The sequence below is a fragment of the Equus caballus genome, chromosome 15 (assembly GCF_041296265.1).
Source record: "Equus caballus isolate H_3958 breed thoroughbred chromosome 15, TB-T2T, whole genome shotgun sequence".
In the NCBI taxonomy this organism is placed as follows: domain Eukaryota; kingdom Metazoa; phylum Chordata; class Mammalia; order Perissodactyla; family Equidae; genus Equus; species Equus caballus.
In genome coordinates, this window is record NC_091698.1 from 25,316,814 (window position 1) to 25,333,372 (window position 16,559).

The 16,559-nt window shown below is 36.1% G+C and overlaps 1 protein-coding gene across 13 annotated transcripts in view; it reads left to right on the forward strand.

Annotated features, from left to right (window-relative positions):
- REV1 (REV1 DNA directed polymerase) overlaps positions 1-16,559 on the forward strand; it is a 92,303-nt gene that overhangs the window by 19,180 nt on the left and 56,564 nt on the right. For 6 of the 13 annotated variants that reach the window (XM_023618563.2, XM_070236089.1, XM_023618561.2 and 3 more), the window contains 2 exons: positions 4,852-4,915; positions 6,269-6,395. The exons of 2 other annotated variants lie outside the window; for them this stretch is intronic. In XM_023618563.2, coding sequence (XP_023474331.1) covers positions 4,862-4,915; positions 6,269-6,395 — 181 coding nt within the window. In that variant the 5' untranslated portion in view covers positions 4,852-4,861. Of the gene's footprint in view, positions 1-4,851; positions 4,916-6,268; positions 6,396-6,965; positions 7,024-11,363; positions 11,438-16,559 lie in introns of those variants that run through there. 5 more of the 13 variants (XM_070236093.1, XM_070236092.1, XM_070236095.1 and 2 more) reach the window with 3 other exon arrangements.

The window sequence follows — 16,559 nt, forward strand, 5'->3', positions numbered from 1 at the left end:
AACAATTTATTATATATAGTATGTTCTTTATATTTTCATTCTATAATGTTTTGAGTATCAGGAGATGATTGTGGGTCTGACTGAAATGAGTGTAGTATAAACAGTCTTTGATGCTATTTACATATATCAACAGAAGTGTGACAGACCTCCTTGTTTGCTTCCTGTCACCCGAATCTCCATTAGGCCTTACAGTGTAGGTTGTCAGGTAGCTTTGCCACATGCCAGGTTGGTCTGTCGCTGCTCTTTGCCAGCATTATAGATCTGGGTCATGTAGTTTGCTTTATGCTCAGGGTTCGTTTTTATCCCCCCCCCCCCCCTTCCTGTGTAACATCTTTCCCTTAAGTTCATTTGTGGAGCTAGTATTTCCTTGATTGGTGCTCATTTCTTTTTAGATTGTGAAATTTTAGAAATACGAAAATGCCTCTATTTCATTTGTCTCAATAGTACCTAGTATAGTATGGTACTTTACACACCATAGTATTCCATTAGCTTTGATCTGTAGGTACTTTAGTGTGGTGTCCTCTGTACATGGGCTCTGAATTATTTCTTACATGCCATAATTATCTATGCTGTGAAATGTAATCTACAGCTGTATACTGGGCTATCTAGCATCTATTGTCTGACAAAAGAGAATTATATAATTGATGTCAGCCAGCAGTGACAGGGCTGATAAATTGCCACTCCTAGTATTCAGCAAAGACCAGATTTACAGTTAGATTTTTACCCCTAATCCACTGTCATGGGCCATCTTAATCTGTACATAATTTAAATGAATTTGATAGGACAAGTTACCTTAAATCTTTTCTGGAAGAAGAAAAGGGAGTCTGCTTAAATAAATAAAACAAACAAATGTAGAACATCAAAATTGTTACATAATCAAATTTCTGAAATTGAATTATGCTGCTAAATTATATGGATATAGTAGTTTTAATTTTTTATATTTAGTTTCTGAAAATAGTTCTTCAGTGTGTCTTGTGTGGAGCACACAGAAGACCAAGACTTATCTCCTGACCAGTGAACATCCACGAAGAATCTCTCCCCATCCTCAAGCCAGTGAACTCACTGCTGGGACTGTGGCTGGACTTCCCCCTGTTTGCACCCCTTGCCCGTGAATGCAGCCCGCCCCAAACCCTCAGCAGACTCCGCTGTAGCTTGCTGCAGCGTGTGTTTCCCGAATTGCAGTTCCTCTGCTATTCCTGAATAAACTCAATTTCTGGTAGTTCCTCAGTTTACCTCTTTATTTTGCTTGACGGAACTCTAATAGTCAACTCCCCAAACCTCTTACAGTTATTGGCGGAGACTGAGATAATACAGTAATTGAGACCCAGAGGTGGAGATTTAACAGAGACCACTTGATTAGTGGCAGAGGCTTGACTAGAAAAACTTCCTCTTACCCCTAGTCTTTTATTCATGATCTTTTGATTCATTTATTCTGTATATTCTACCAACAATAACAGATTGTTGTTTTATTCAGTCAGTATTTAACATTGATTTAGCCAGATATTTACTGTTTTCCTTGCCATGTATTTTTTTCTGTATTTTTGACCTTCCTTCTAAGAGAAGTTTTCTTCTACCCAAGAGAGATCCTTTAAGATTTCCTTTAGTGCAGGTTTGCTGGTGGCATTTGCTTCTGTTTTTATTTGCCCCAAATACCTTTATTTCATCTTTCTTGACTGAATTTTTCTCTGGATATAGAATTCTAAGTAATTATTTTTTTCAACACTGTTGTCTTCTGGCTCTATTATTTGTTGAAAAGAGAGTTGTCTATTTAATTGCTCCTATTTTGAGTATTTTGAATGGAATCTCTATGTTCTTCCCACCCATGGCAGCTTTTAAGATTTTTCTCTGTCTATAATTTTTACTATTATATGTCTAGATACAGATTTCTTAGTTTTTTTCCCCTGCTTGGGGCTCATCGGGCTTCTTGAATTTGTGGCTTGATGTCCTTAATCAGTTTTAGAATGTTGGAGTCATTGTTTCTTCAAATATAATTTGTTTTTCTCCTTTTTCCCCCAGCTTATTAAAGTTAGACCTTCTCAAGTATGGTCTGTATCTCTTCCGCTTCTTCCCTGTTCTCCATCCTTTTGTGCCACTGTGCTTTGTCTGGATATCTTCTTCTGACTGATTTTCAGCTATTCTTTATTTGCTCTTATCTATGTATTAAGTGCTTAATTTCTGATATTGTATCTTTCAATTCTAGAGTTACTGTATGTTATTTCTTATATGTTCCAGTTCTTTACCAGTATTCTGAAACTTGTCTTGTAACTCCTTGAACATAGTAATGAGCATAGTTATTTTAAAGTCTGTGAAATTCAGTATTTGGAGTCTGTAGTTCTGTTTATTTTGTTGCTTCTGTTGGTTCTCCCTCATGTGATCTTACTTCTTTGTGTGTCTAGTTATTTTTTGTGTGTGTGCCAGACATTATATTTGCAAAACTGTTGGTAGAAATGTGTAAAGTTTAGGATGTTGTCATCATCTTCCATAGGGGATTTACATTTGTTTCTACCAGATGCTTTGGGGCACTAGCAGTGTAGGATCACCTTAATTTACATTCAGAGATTGAAATAATCTAAGACAGGATACATTTTCTGCAGTTTGATCTGCCTGCTTGCAGTTTACTCTTACTCCTAGGGTTCTAATCCCAAGTTTGGAGATTCGTGTCCTTGAAAGACCCTTGAACTCCAACGTTTGTTCCCTTAGCACTGTGTCAAAAACATTGCCCTGTCTGTCAGAGGGACATACCCTTAGAGGGAAAAGCTTTCCCAGTTTGGGGAGAGAGGTGAGGTGGCAGGTTTCCTTTATCATCTTGTAAATCTTGACCCAGTAATTTTTCATTATTTGCTAGGGCTTCTTGCTTTGAGGCAGTTTTTTAAAAACAAGTGTTCTGTTGAGTTTTCCTATTCCTTGTTAGAAGGTTGGTCCAGATTACCTAGTTTACTGTTTGTTACAGGATTTTCTCAAAAGTAGAATTTGACTGTGTAAAGTGAAATATGTTACTTGTTTCCTTTTCCCTTTTTTGGTCTTGTTATTTGAATCCTGGACCAATAGGAGTTTACTGTATGTGGGTCAAATTAGTGGAAATGAAATTAGAATTTTCAGTCCTTCATTCTTTTTACTTTTCAAAGTTTTAAACATTTGTCTGCGATAGTTTTATTACTTTGGAATGGGGGAAAAGCCTTTAAAATTTGTTTTTTTGTTTTTTATTTATTACAACTTTGTTTCATACTTGTCTGCTACCCTCATTAAACCATCAGTAAGGATTTTTATATTCGCCTTTTGCAGTAGAAACCCAATAGATCTTAAATAAATGAGGCTCTTAAATAAATAATTGGACAAATGAATTAAACTTTAAAAATATATTTTATTCTTTAATTTACCTTCATTTAGTAGATTAGTTGTTGCATTTAATTTTTCTCAGTATGTATCCTTAACATATAATGGCCAGACTCCCAAACTCTTTACTTGTAAGAGCAGATATATGGATTCAGAGTTTATATGAAGTCAAGAACTGTGTGTTAACACATTTAAGAGTAGATAGTAAAAATTGGTAATATAAATGTTAGCAAAGAGAAACTATAAATCCCACAATATACCAAGAATAGAAATGTTTGAAAGAAGATGTCTGCTGATGTGTGTGGATAAAGTGTCATATTCTAAGGTGTTATTCAATAACAAATTCTTAATAAGTCGTATTAAAGCTGATTTAACTTGGATAAATGTATAAGGCTTCTCCAGTGATATATGGTAACCTAACCATTTGATATTAACCTGTGTAGTTACTAGGAGCAACATACCTAAGTAGAGATCATATTAATTTTGTGAAGGATAATGCAGTCATGTCCCAAGATACAGCCCTTTGGGTTAGAAAAATTTGACTTTACAAGGAGTTTCATGTAGTGACTGCTTTCAGTGATTTTGTACCTTGCTAGTCACCAAGCCGCTGACACTTGAGATGAGCCGTTGTTTGGTGGTCATTTGCGTGGTTTTATAATGTAGTTGGTCAAGAATTGCCTTAGGGAGAACAGAGTGCCAGATTTACTAGTTTATTATCAGTGATAATCTTTCTATGTCCTCTAATGTATTATTTTAATTGGCTTCTTTTAGGGCTTTTTGCATAATAGATGAATTACACTATGAGTGTACTCTTAAGTGTCCAGTATGTAATACCAAAGAGGAGTTTAAGAACCGTATGATAGGGGCTGGCCTGGTGGCGTAGTGGTTTAGTTTGCATGCTCTGGTTTGGCAGCCTAGGGTTTGTGGGTTTAGATCCTGGGCATGAACTTACACACCACTCATCAAGCCACGCTATGGTGGTGTCCCACATAGAAAATAGAAGAACACTGGTACAGTTGTTAGCTCAGGGACAGTCTTCCTCAAGCAAAAAGGAAGATTGGCAATAGATGTTAGCTCAGGGCCAATCTTCCTCACAAAAAAAAAACGGATCCATATGATAGGACAATTCATAAAGGAAAATGTTTTCTTAGGTTCTGTTAACACTAATTAATGATACTAAGTAAGCAAGGGCATGTTAGTTGGATTTGGTGATGTTTTATGTAAGTGGGTGTTAGGATTGGTGGTCAGGAATGCATAAAAGTCTTTCCCGTTAAAAATTAAATTTAAAGTAGTTATAATTGAAACTTGATACTTATCTGTTTTTAGGAACAAATTTCACTTGTGAAGCAGGCGAATGATGTGCTTTGGAAAAAGTTTTCTTAGTATTCTGCTTTTAACTTTTATGAAGTGGACATGTGAATTTATTTTAATTTCTCATTTTTCTTGATATTGAAGTAAAATATCAATCAATAGCACATTATGTTATAAAACTGATATCTTTTTTTCTCCCTAATACAGAGGCTCCACCATGAGACGCGGTGGATGGAGAAGGCGTGCTGAAAATGATGGCTGGGAAAAATGGGTGTGTTTTAAAAGAATAAAAATAGTTATATTGAACTGTCTAGGTATTTTTCATTCTTCTTTTAGTTTATAATGTGGTATAAGGCATTTTCTAAATTGTACATTACTTTACACACCAACTCTTTGAGTTTTCACAATGTATTGAAAGCTTGAACTTTAACCCCTAAACTTTACTCTCAGAAATTTTATCCTGAGTAAATATCCTAGTGCACAAAATTTGTTGCATGATAAGTTCATTGCAGCATTGCTAATAATACTGAAAAACAGGAAAACACAGATATCCAATGATAATAGATTGGTTCGGTAAATTTTATAGTGGAACACTGCAAACATTATTTAGCTTTATATTTCTTAACTGGCAAGATGGCCTTGACAAAAAGGCTGTGTTATAAAGGAGTATTATGTTTGATCGTATTTTCGTAAAACCTCTGTGCTCTGAGGCATAGAAAGAAACTTTGAAAATAAGATCCCCAAATGTTAACCATGAGATCGTAGCTAATTAAAATTTTCTTCTTTATATTTTCTTATGTTTTCTGAAAGAAATTTTTTTGACAGCGAGCATGTAGTATTTGAATAATCAAAAACAAGTCGTTTCCATTTTGGAAAAAATCTGTACCACTTCTGGACACTTAAAGCATTTTAAAGACTTAAATCAATTAAGCTTAAGTATTTTAATCTTCAAGAAAATTGTACCTGAATTCATAGATTTGTAAAGGTCTTTAGCAAAAATAATAACATTTTTATATTCTTTTTAGGTTTGATGTTATCTAGTGAAAATTAGTCCTACTATCAATTGATTGATTAGATCCAAAAATAGCCACTGAATCATTTGTTGTATTCTTATCTACATGTATGGAGAACTGTACTGGTTTGTCAAACTACTTCATTTTACTTGAAGTTACTAATTTAAGCTTCCTTCTGCCTTCCACAGAAAATAGTGGAAGGCAGTCTAAAATACATGCTGATTAACCAGTTGTCAAATTTTTAATTAGTTTAAACTTTGGTTTAACTTTCACTTGATTTTGTAGTAAGAACAATATTTTGTAGCATTAAACTTATTTTTGACGTTTTCTTTTTTAAAGTAGCTCTCAGCATTTATAAGAATGTGATAAATTATTAAAAATTGAGTTGACAGAGGGAAAAGTAAAAATCTCCCTTGACCTGCCTGTTTTATTATTGTTTTGTCTTATGGTTCATGTTTATAATTATGTCATGTCATCATCATACTTTGGTCATTAGCACAGAGTAAGGTCCTTTTAATTATTTATTTTTTAAATATAAGTTTCTTTAAAAAAAAGAGAGAGAGGAAGAAAATATGGCTTTTGTGATTAGTTTGTCTTTTCTTTAATTCTAGGGTGGGTATATGGCTGCCAAGGTCCAGAAATTGGAGGAACAGTTTCGATCAGATGCTACTATGCAGAAGGATGGGACGTCATCTACAATTTTTAGTGGAGTTGCCATCTATGTTAATGGATATACAGGTTGAGTACTTTTTACTTTCTAGGTACTCTGTTGACATGTATTCTTACTAGGATTGAGGGAGATTTATTTTAAATTGTTTTTAATTATTTATCTTGTATATAAAAAAGATGAAATCCTCTGCTTAGATACCCTTTCTTCACTTTTCCTTTCCATCCCGCCTGTACCTGCCATTGTCTTTTTCATTTTAATTTTTATCAAAGTCCATAGTTTTAAAAAGTCAAATGAAGTTTAACATGAGAAACAGTAGTCCTCTTGCTTACCCAGCTGATTGGAAGGTCATCACACTTGTGGGGCTTGTAACCTGTGAGCTTCAAAATAGGGGGATCCGGTAGAGCCACTGCACTGGTGAATCTCCCTGTAGTTACGCATAGGTCTTTCTGAGCTGGTGGAGGGGGATGTGTGTCAAATTTCCCAAACTCTTGCTTAGAGAAGGGTATAAACCTAGCTGCCAGCATTTTGGTTGCCAAGGGGAAGGAAAGGGCCAGAATTCTTGCAGTTAAGAAAGGAGGATTTCATTTAATCTCCCTGTTTTTCTTTTTCGTCCCCTACGTCTTCTCTCCTCCTGCCAGGCCTGTTGTCATTGAGTCCAGTATCTGGAAAGGACAGGATAGTCTTTCTTCCTTACAGGTAGGAGAGGAGATGTGGAATTCTAATTTGTCTCTTACACGGAATTTCAACCATGAACTTCCTGTTTTTTGACTTATCCACACACTCACTGTTGGAGGTGCCCACTGCCTTTATTTCATGAGTTTCTCTGGTTTCATTGGCACCAGCAGCCTCTTCTGGGCTTCCACATAGCCAGCTTAGGTTTTGCCTTTCTCTCATCTGCAAATCAGTTACCACTTGTCTGTTGTCTATCAGATTTGACTGCTAAAGTTTTCTTTTCAATCTCTTAAGAATTCCTCTCCTCTTAAGATCATTTTAGTGTGCTTTTCGAAGTGAACGGCTGTAAATATTTCCCTCTGCACTTCTCAGCTGGCTGATACCTGCTTATCTTTAAGGTCTCTCTTTATACATCACTTCGTCTTGATTGTCTGATTGTCTTCCTGCTGGTGTAGGCAACTTTTCATGCTCCTATGGTGCTATGGTTCCTTGTATTTATACATATTTTAGCATTTATTAGATCTTACTGTGTTTATCTATTTACTAGACAAAAGCAAGAGCTACGTTTTCACGTTTTCATTACTGTTGTATCCTTGGTGCTTCTGTGGTGACTGGGTGTAAGCACTCAGGAAATAGTTGTTGAATTAAAGTTAAATTTTAATTAACTGATATGTTTCCTGGTTGTGTTTTATCAGGCATCATTGATAATGAATTTAGTCTAAGAATATTATCTCAGAATGAATGCTGGTGCAGCTTTGGGAAAGTTCACGTGCAACTTTTCTACTTAGGTATGCTGGAACATTCTAGATCCACAGTTTCCAGAGATGCATTATAAAAGATTAAAAATGTTAATAAAAAGATAATCATTGCTTGTTACATTAGCCAGTTATGGAAGTCCCCAGTTCACAGGGGCACCCTTATTCACATAAGAGGAAGAAAAAGGAAAATCCCCAAAGGAAATACGGATAATAATACAATTTTTACTCTTGTTATTGTTAGGATTACCTTATAATTCTACAAGTAAAGTTTCATTATGTTGAATTTCATAGGGACACGCAAATAGTAGTGATAAAATTGTTTAACAAAATTTTCAGTTTTTCTGACTAGATAGAATCAACAACCTCTATATAATGAATTACCACGCAAAGAATAGTGCTTTAGATGTAGGAAGACAAGTAGGGAGTGCTGTTTTATTGTTGATTTTTAATCTTGCTCCCTGCAGACTTTAACTAATATTCAAAGTTTTCTTGATTCCTTCAAAGCTCCCATTTCTGCCGTCTGCTCTTTTCCTTGGTAACTCCCATCCCTTCCAGCCCAATTAGCATTGAACTTGAGCTTAGAGATAAGATCCCCCATTTTTTGGATACTCTGCCTCTGTCAACCCATTCTCTCTTCCCTTTTTTCCCCTAAAAAAGCATCTTTTTCCCTCCTAAGGTTAACTTCTTTGCCTTCTATCCTATTTTTTTAATTAAAAATGTTTTTTGAGATAATTGTAGATTCACATGCACTTATAAGAAATAATACAGAGAGATATCATGAACCCTTTACCCATTTTCTCCCAGTGGTACTATCTTATAAACCATAGTACAGTATCAACTAGGAAATTGACATGGACACAGTCAAGATACAGAACACTTCTGCACCACAAGGATCCTTCATGCTGCCCTTTTATAGCCATACCTACTTCCCTTCTGCTCTCAGTCTCTTCTTAACCCGTGGCAACTTCTAATCTGGTCTCCATCTTTATACTTTTTTCATTTCAAGAATGTAACATAGGGGCTGGCCCTGTGGCCATGTGGTTAAGTTTGCATGCTCTGCTTTGGAGGGCCCAGGGTTTGCCAGTTTGGCTCCTAGATGCAGACCTACACACCACTCATCAGGCCATGCTGAGGCGGTGTCCCACATAGAAGAACTAGAATAACTTACAACTAGGATGTGCAAGTATGTATTGGGGCTTTGGGGAGGGAAAAAAAAGAAGATTGGCTAAATTCCCTCACCCCTCCCCCCCAAAATAAAGTTAGATAAATAGAACATACAGTATATAACCTTTTGGGATTGACTTTTTGTTACTTAGCATAATATTCTGGAGATTCATCCAAATTGTGTTTATCAATAGTGTTTTCCCTTTTATTGCTGAGTTGTATTCCATTGTATGGATGTTCCACAGTTTGTTAACCATTGACCTATTTAAGAACATCTGTATTATTTCCTGGTTTTGGCTATGAACGTTTGTGTGCAAGCTTGTGCGTGAACGTAAGAGTGTAGTTTCTGGGTCACGGGTAGTTGGGTGTTTAGTTTTTTTTTTTAAAGATTTTATTTTTTCCTTTTTCTCCCCAAAGCCCCCCGGTACATAGTTGTGTATTCTTCGTTGTGGGTTCTTCTAGTTGTGGCATGTGGGATGCTGCCTCAGCGTGGTCTGATGAGCAGTGCCATGTCCGCGCCCAGGATTCGAACTAACGAAACACTGGGCCGCCTGCAGCGGAGCGCGCGAACTTAACCACTCGGCCACGGGGCCAGCCCCGGGTGTTTAGTTTTTTTAAGAAACTGCCAAATATTTTCCCAAGTGGCTGATTCCCACTCTCAGTTTATAAGTGATCCAGTTTCTCCGCATCCTTGTCAACATTTAGTGTTTTTATTTTAAGTATTAAAATAGGCGTGTAGAGATATCTCATTGTGGTTTTAATTTGCATTCCTATTTCTCCACATCCTCAGCAGCATTTGGTAAGGACAGGTTTTTATTTGTTTGTTTTTTAATTAATTTAGATATTCTGGTAGATGTGTAGTGGTATCTCATTGTGCATTTGCCTTTGCCTCGTGGCTAATGATGCTGAATATCCTTCATGTGTTCATTTGCTGCCTGTAAATCCTCTTCAGTGAAATGTCTGTACATGTTTTCTGCCCATTTTCTAATTGGATTGTTTGGTTTTTTACTGTTGAGTTTTGGGAGTTCTTTATATATTCTAGATACTCCTCCTTTGTCAGATATGTGGTTTGCAGATATTTTCTCCCAGTCTGTAGTTTGTCTTTCATCCTCTTCACATGGTCTTTTGCAGAGCAAAAGTTTTAATTTTGAGAGATCCACTTTATCGATCTTTCCTTTTATGGGTTGTGCTTTCCACTCAGAAGTCTTTGCTTAGTACTAGATCCCAAAGATATTCTTCTTTTTTTTTCCTAAAAATTTCATAGTTTTATGTTTTAATTTAAGTTCATGATCCATTTTGAGGTTTTTTTCGGTGGCCGGTGGATATCCAGTAGCTCTACCACCATTTGTTGAAAGAGCTATCCTTCCTCCATTGGATTACTTTTGGTCTTTCCTCAAAAATCAGTTGGGCATATGTGGGTGGGTCTCTTTATGGGTTCTCTGTTCTCTTGCATTGGTGTATCTGTCTATCTCTTCACCAGTACCACATGGTCTTGATTACCGTACCTGTATATACGTAAGACTTAATATCAGGTAGAGTGATTATTTCCACTTTATTCTTTTTTGTCAAGATTGTTTTAGCTATTCTAGGGCCTGTGGCTTTCCATATAAATTTTAGAATAAGCTTGTCTGTGTCTACAAAATAAATTACCTTGCCGGGATTTTGATAGGAATTACATGAAACCTATAGATCAATTTAGGGAGAATTGACATCTTTATTATGTTGAGTTTTCCAGTCTATGGTCCTTCTATCCCATTTTACTCTACTTTAGTTGATGGAACAAATGTATTTTGTATGCTGCTTGTGTTTTGGGAACTGTGTTTGAGCAGAGATGGTGGTTGATGGAAAATGTGGATTTTGTGAAGAATGAATAATCTTGTTAGACATGAACAGAAGGTGCCAACACAGAAGAGAAGTAATTGCCTTTGAAAGTTAGAGTGAATTCTTCATAGAGGAATTGACGTTTTTAGCTGGGTCTTGGATAAATAGTCGTTTTCAAGATGAAAATGGGTAAAGGCGTTCTTATCTTAATCCTTATGTACATTTTTACCTGTACATTCTCTAATTTTGGTTAACAGGCTTATTCTGATATTTTAGGTTTTTTCTTTGTACTTTCTTGTTTCTGTGCTGCTGTTTGTGCTTTTGCCTCTGATGAAAAACTCCTTTTGTCACTTCTGTGAACTGGAATTATATTTATCTATTAAGACTTATATCAAATTATATTTGCCTCCTTCCCTGTCTGAGCTGGTCCATAGTACTTAAATTTCATAGCATTATTGCTGGAAATATCTATTTTAATACTTGAGTTTTGTCTTGTATTGTTATGTCTTATTTATGTTTTAAGTTTTTTGGAGTCAGAAAGCCCGTTTTGTTTAGTAGCCCCTATCCAAACGTGGGTCAGAGATAACACCTTAAATTTGCTGATCCTTCTGCTTTCCCCAGGTCTTCGTCATTCAGATCTCTGCTCAAGTGTTACCTCCTCCAAGAGACTTTCCCTGATCACTCGTATAAAATAGGTACCTTTCCCTCCGATTGTTTTCTCACCCCTTATCCAGCTTCATTTCTCTTCATAGGATTTATTTGTATCTGAACTGGTATTATCTGAGTTATTTTCTCTCTGCTCAGTGAAATAGAAGTACCATGGAGCACAGATAGGAGTCTTATTCGTTGCTGCATTGCAAGGGCCTAGAACCTTGCCTGGCACATGTAAGATGTGCAATAAGTATTAGTTGAGTGAATGAATACAGTATTTTGTATTTGTACATCAGAATGTTAAAATAACTTCACTCGTGTGCTAATTCAACTCAGTCTTCTTAAGTCTATAGCTTTTAATCGAGAAACAGGCCACATTTCAGGCTTGCTGAATTGTAATCTCTGGGAGATGGGCCCGGGGCATGTTTATTTTGGTGAAAGTTCTGCAGTTGAGCTGGTGCTCAAATCTGGTCAACTATAATTGCACTCTTCTGTGGAATGGGATCAGGACAGTTAATATGGAAAGAGGTGTTCTGGTTATTTTCTACTTTTTTCAAAATGTGGATAACAAACCAGGTCCAGTGACATTGGCACTGCTGACGTTTGTGAAATAGCATGTGGGCAGGCAAGTACTTTGACCTGGTGGCAGAATTAAACAAGGAAATATGCAAGTATAACAGACGTGCATTTCAGGTGTTAGGGATTTGTTTGAAGACTTGAAAACCTTACGTTCATGTTTTCTGAACCTATGAATGTGGTCGTTTAGGAAAAGAGTTCATTTAATGCTGACAGATCTTAGTTTTTTGAAATAGATGGCTTTCAGGAATTATTTTGTGTGAATATATATATATCTCCTTCCATTTCCTGTGAGGCTCTGATCTTGTAAAATAGGGGTGTGGGACTTTAACCTCCAATGTGGGAGAGACTTATGCCACCTGCTGTAGTTTTGCTGGTGTCTAATAAGTGTTTGTACCTGTTAGGTACTCAAAAATGTGTTCTCTAGGCTTTTGAAACTTTCTTCAGTTTTGTTTGGTTGGATGTATGTGGCTTTTAGTTGATTGCGGTAAGTCTGAGGGAGTTAGGGAGGAAGAGTCAAGAGAGTATGCATGGCTACTGGAGAAAGAGTAATGGATGGGTCGGGGGCTGGCCCCGTGGCTGGCTTAGTGGTTAAAGTTTGGCACGCTCTGCTTCAGCGGCCTGGGTTCACCGGTTTGGATCCCAGGTGTGAACCTACACTACTCGTTGGCCATGCTGTGGGGGCGACCCACATGCAAAGTAGAGGAAATTGGCACAGATGTTAGTTCAGGGCTAATTTTCCTCAGCAAAAAAAAGAAAAAAAGAGTAATGGAGTCAGAAGACAAGAGTCTGCACAATAGTTATGTAAGATTATGAACAAGTCACTTAATTTGTTTCTATTTCTTCATCAGTAACTATACTAAATTATCTTTTCTAACTTATAGGACTGTGAGATTCAAATGAAATAAAGAAATAATGAAGGATATTACTACTGTAGGACCAAAGGGGACATAAGCAGCCATTTGGCTTGCTTTTTTCTACTGTGTATGTAGCACAACCCACATTTAATCAAGTTCTTTGGATATACAGAATGAAATGATGCACATGATAAATATTTTCTCAATAAAGATCTATCAAAGAAAGCTTTTGTACAAAATTTAAAAATTTTGTTTGTAGAACTTGTTTTAACCAGATGAGCAAGACTCTTTTTACAAGCTGTGCCTAAAGACCTGAAAGTGGTCTTCATGCGCTGTTTTGGTGTGATTTAATGGCATTTGCAGCGGTTTGGAATTTCACTTGCAGAGCTTTAGGTGTAAATTCTGGTCCTCTGTTTGACATATGCCTTTTACTTTTACTATGTTTAATTGTCTATTATGGTTGGTTTTAGTTTATCCTCAAATTTTGTTGCATATAGAATATTCTCAAAGAATGTTCTGTAACATTAACAGTAGTAGTATTGTGGAATATAATTTTAAACTTTGATTCAGAAGATCCTTTAGTATCCTAGAGTGGCTTCATTGTCATTAAGACCACCCAGTATTATTTTGCATAAGAAGTTTTACCAAATAGCTGGAATGTTTAGAATGCCAGAAAGCCTTTTATTGCAGTAACGTTGGTTCTTCAGACCCAACACGTTTATCCTTGTTAGTGCCATTTGCTACTAGCCAGCTTCTACAGAGAATTATCTGATTTACATTTTCTTTTTCTCCCAGTAGTCTAACTTAAAAATCAGATGGGACTAGCTAAACAATGATGAAAAAAAACAATGAGGAGAGAGGAACTAGCTCTGGTGTCTCAAAACCTATTATAGGATGCTATATAAGCAATTAAAACTTTGTGTAACTCGTATAAGAAGAGGCAGATATGTGGTTTAGAGTAGCTTAGAAATAAATTCACTGTATATAAATTTGATATGTAAATTAGATATCATCTGTATACATATATGTGTGTTTGTTATAAATTAAATGAGTTAATATTTATAAAACACTTAGAACAGCCTAGCATGTCAGCACTACGTTAAATATTTTAAGTTATAAAGGGGTTTGCCACAGATCAATAGGGGAAAGGGTAGGATTATTCAGTATAATTTATTGCAACAAATTTGATGACTGGGAGAAAGCTTATATATCAAAATAATAGGAAATAAAACACTAACATCCCAAAAGATTAAAAGGCAGATTTCAGAAACAGTCTATTTCAGGAGATAGACTTGGGTAACAAACGTGGAAGTAGGTTCAAATTCACTAATAGACAAATGCATAGTGAAATAATATAGACCTTTTGCAAAGTTTATTTATTTTTAAAAATTATTATGTGATTATACCTAATATAGGCATGGATGGATGAAATAGCCACTTCGTTAGTTGCTGGAGAGAATGAGTTGGTACACTTGCTTTGCAAAGTGGCAGTATATGAAAATATGAAGAGGCTTTAATATGCCTATAGCCTTCAACTCAGTCTTCTAAGAGTCTATTCTAAGGCAGTAAGCTTAATCGGCCCCTTGGTATAAGGTTGATATAAAAGATAATCTTAACACGTTGTTTTGTTTAAAAGCCAAGCATTGTATGAGAACAGAAGTTTAGTTATAAATTATACCATCTACAGGGTGACTTAAAACAATTAAAAAGATAACTGGATAATTTCTAATAATACTAAAAAATTTTTGGTGAATGAAAAAGCATAGGATGTAAAATGAAAACTAGGGGATAATTGAATTCTTAAAAAAGAAGAGCACAGGGAAAAAATGCTAGAAGCAAATATAGTGCTAACTTTTTTTGGGCATAGAACTATGAGTGATGTATTTTTTTCTATTTAATTTCCAGGTTTTTTTATTCTAGGCATGTTTTTACTAGAATAGAGAACAACTTTAAAATAATTCTGAACTTTAATATTATTTGTCTTGGGAAGTGTGAAATTACATTAGAACCTTTGATTTTTTTTTTTTTTTTTTTTGCTTTGAGGCTCAAGACATTGATGTAAAAATACGCTGTTGATAAGATAGGTTGTAGACATAAGGAAAACAAAATTACTTAGGTAAATTTTTCCAAATAGACTGTGTAGTGGATTATATTTTTGTTCACTAAAATCTGCTTCCTCTTCCTGGGAGAGGATTATACTTCCTGCTTGTTGAAGTCAGGTTTGGCCATGTTCACAAAATGTGAGCAGAAGTGGTATTTATCACTTTGAGGATGAAGCTTTAAGAGCCAATTTGTGCTTCATTACACCCTCTTTGCCATGGTGACTGGCAGTGTTGCTCCATCAGCTGCACCCTCGAGTAAAGATGACATGGAGCCGCAGCTCCATGGACATGTTGGAGCATAGGATGGACATGTTGCGTGAGTGAAAAATAAACCTTTCTTACAAGTCACTGAGATATTGAGGTCATGTGTTACTGCAGCCAACCTACCCTACCCTTTCTGAGCAGTATCTGAAATGGTGGATAGGAGAAATATTTAAAACAAATACTATGTTTTGTTTAGGTTTCCTAAAGTGGTAATCTTTGGCTATCTTTCAGGTCAGGGCTTGGTGAACTTTTTTCGTAAAGGGCCAGAGCTTTGTGGGTCACGCACTCTATGGCAGCTACTCAGCTCTTCTGTTGTAGACCCAAAGCAGTTGTAACAATATGGAAATGAATGAGAGTGAATTTGTTCCAGTAAAACCTTGTTTACAAAAACAGATGGGCCAGATTTGGCCCAAGGGCCTTAGTTTGCTGACCTTAGTTTTAGATGGCAGACTCATAGAGTCTTAGGTTTGGAAGGAATTTTAAATCAAGTTAATCACTGATTATGTGAGAAAATTCCTTCTTCAGTTTCCTTGAAGAATAGACAGGCCACGAGTCAGCCTCTTGAAACGAGTCCAGTGATGGTCTGCTGTCTTGGGAGGCAAGCCAGTTCATTTTCCAACAGGTCTGATTGTTTTAGTGAGCTAAAATCTGCATTCCTGTAACTTCTTTCCGCTGGTCCTGGTTCCTTCTCTAAGACTCCAGAGCATAAATTCAGAGCCTGTCCTCTGCTCTCAGTGGGATCTTCCTGCTAATCAAGCCACAGCTCTCCAAAGCTAGATTATTCCCAGTTCTTTGAGTGTGCTTTCAACCTTATGGCGCATCTTTCCCCAGCCCCTAACAGCTTCGTTCCCCATCTTTCCTCAGCTTGTCTGAACATAAAAATCCTGCTTAGTTTTCAGGTTCAGCTCAAGCAAATGTTTGTCAGCTCTCTCTTCCCACAGAACTTGTTTTCTGGTATATTAGTCATTTTGTGTTAAAGATGCATTTGTGGAATTCTTCCTAAATTCTGAGTGGGCTGCTTGAAAATATGGGTACCGAGGATAGACTCATGATTAAATAAGGTTCCTATCTTCAAATATTAGAAGTAATGAGTGCTATTGGACGCCTGATTGAAACTTCTGGTTGTTTTGAATTGCTTATCACTTTGAGTTCCAAAATGTCTTAAAGGTTTCACAGTCTTAAAATTATATGTTTTTAAGTATACTGAAAAAAGATAAATACTCAAATATGTTATTTACTAGAAGTGTTGTTTACCTTTTACTGTCAGGTTAAGTAGTTTTTACACAGACCTTGGAATATAACTTCTTTTAAATAGTTGTAAATATTAATAGTTCTAATGTGTGTGAATCAGGATATCCTCAGTACTA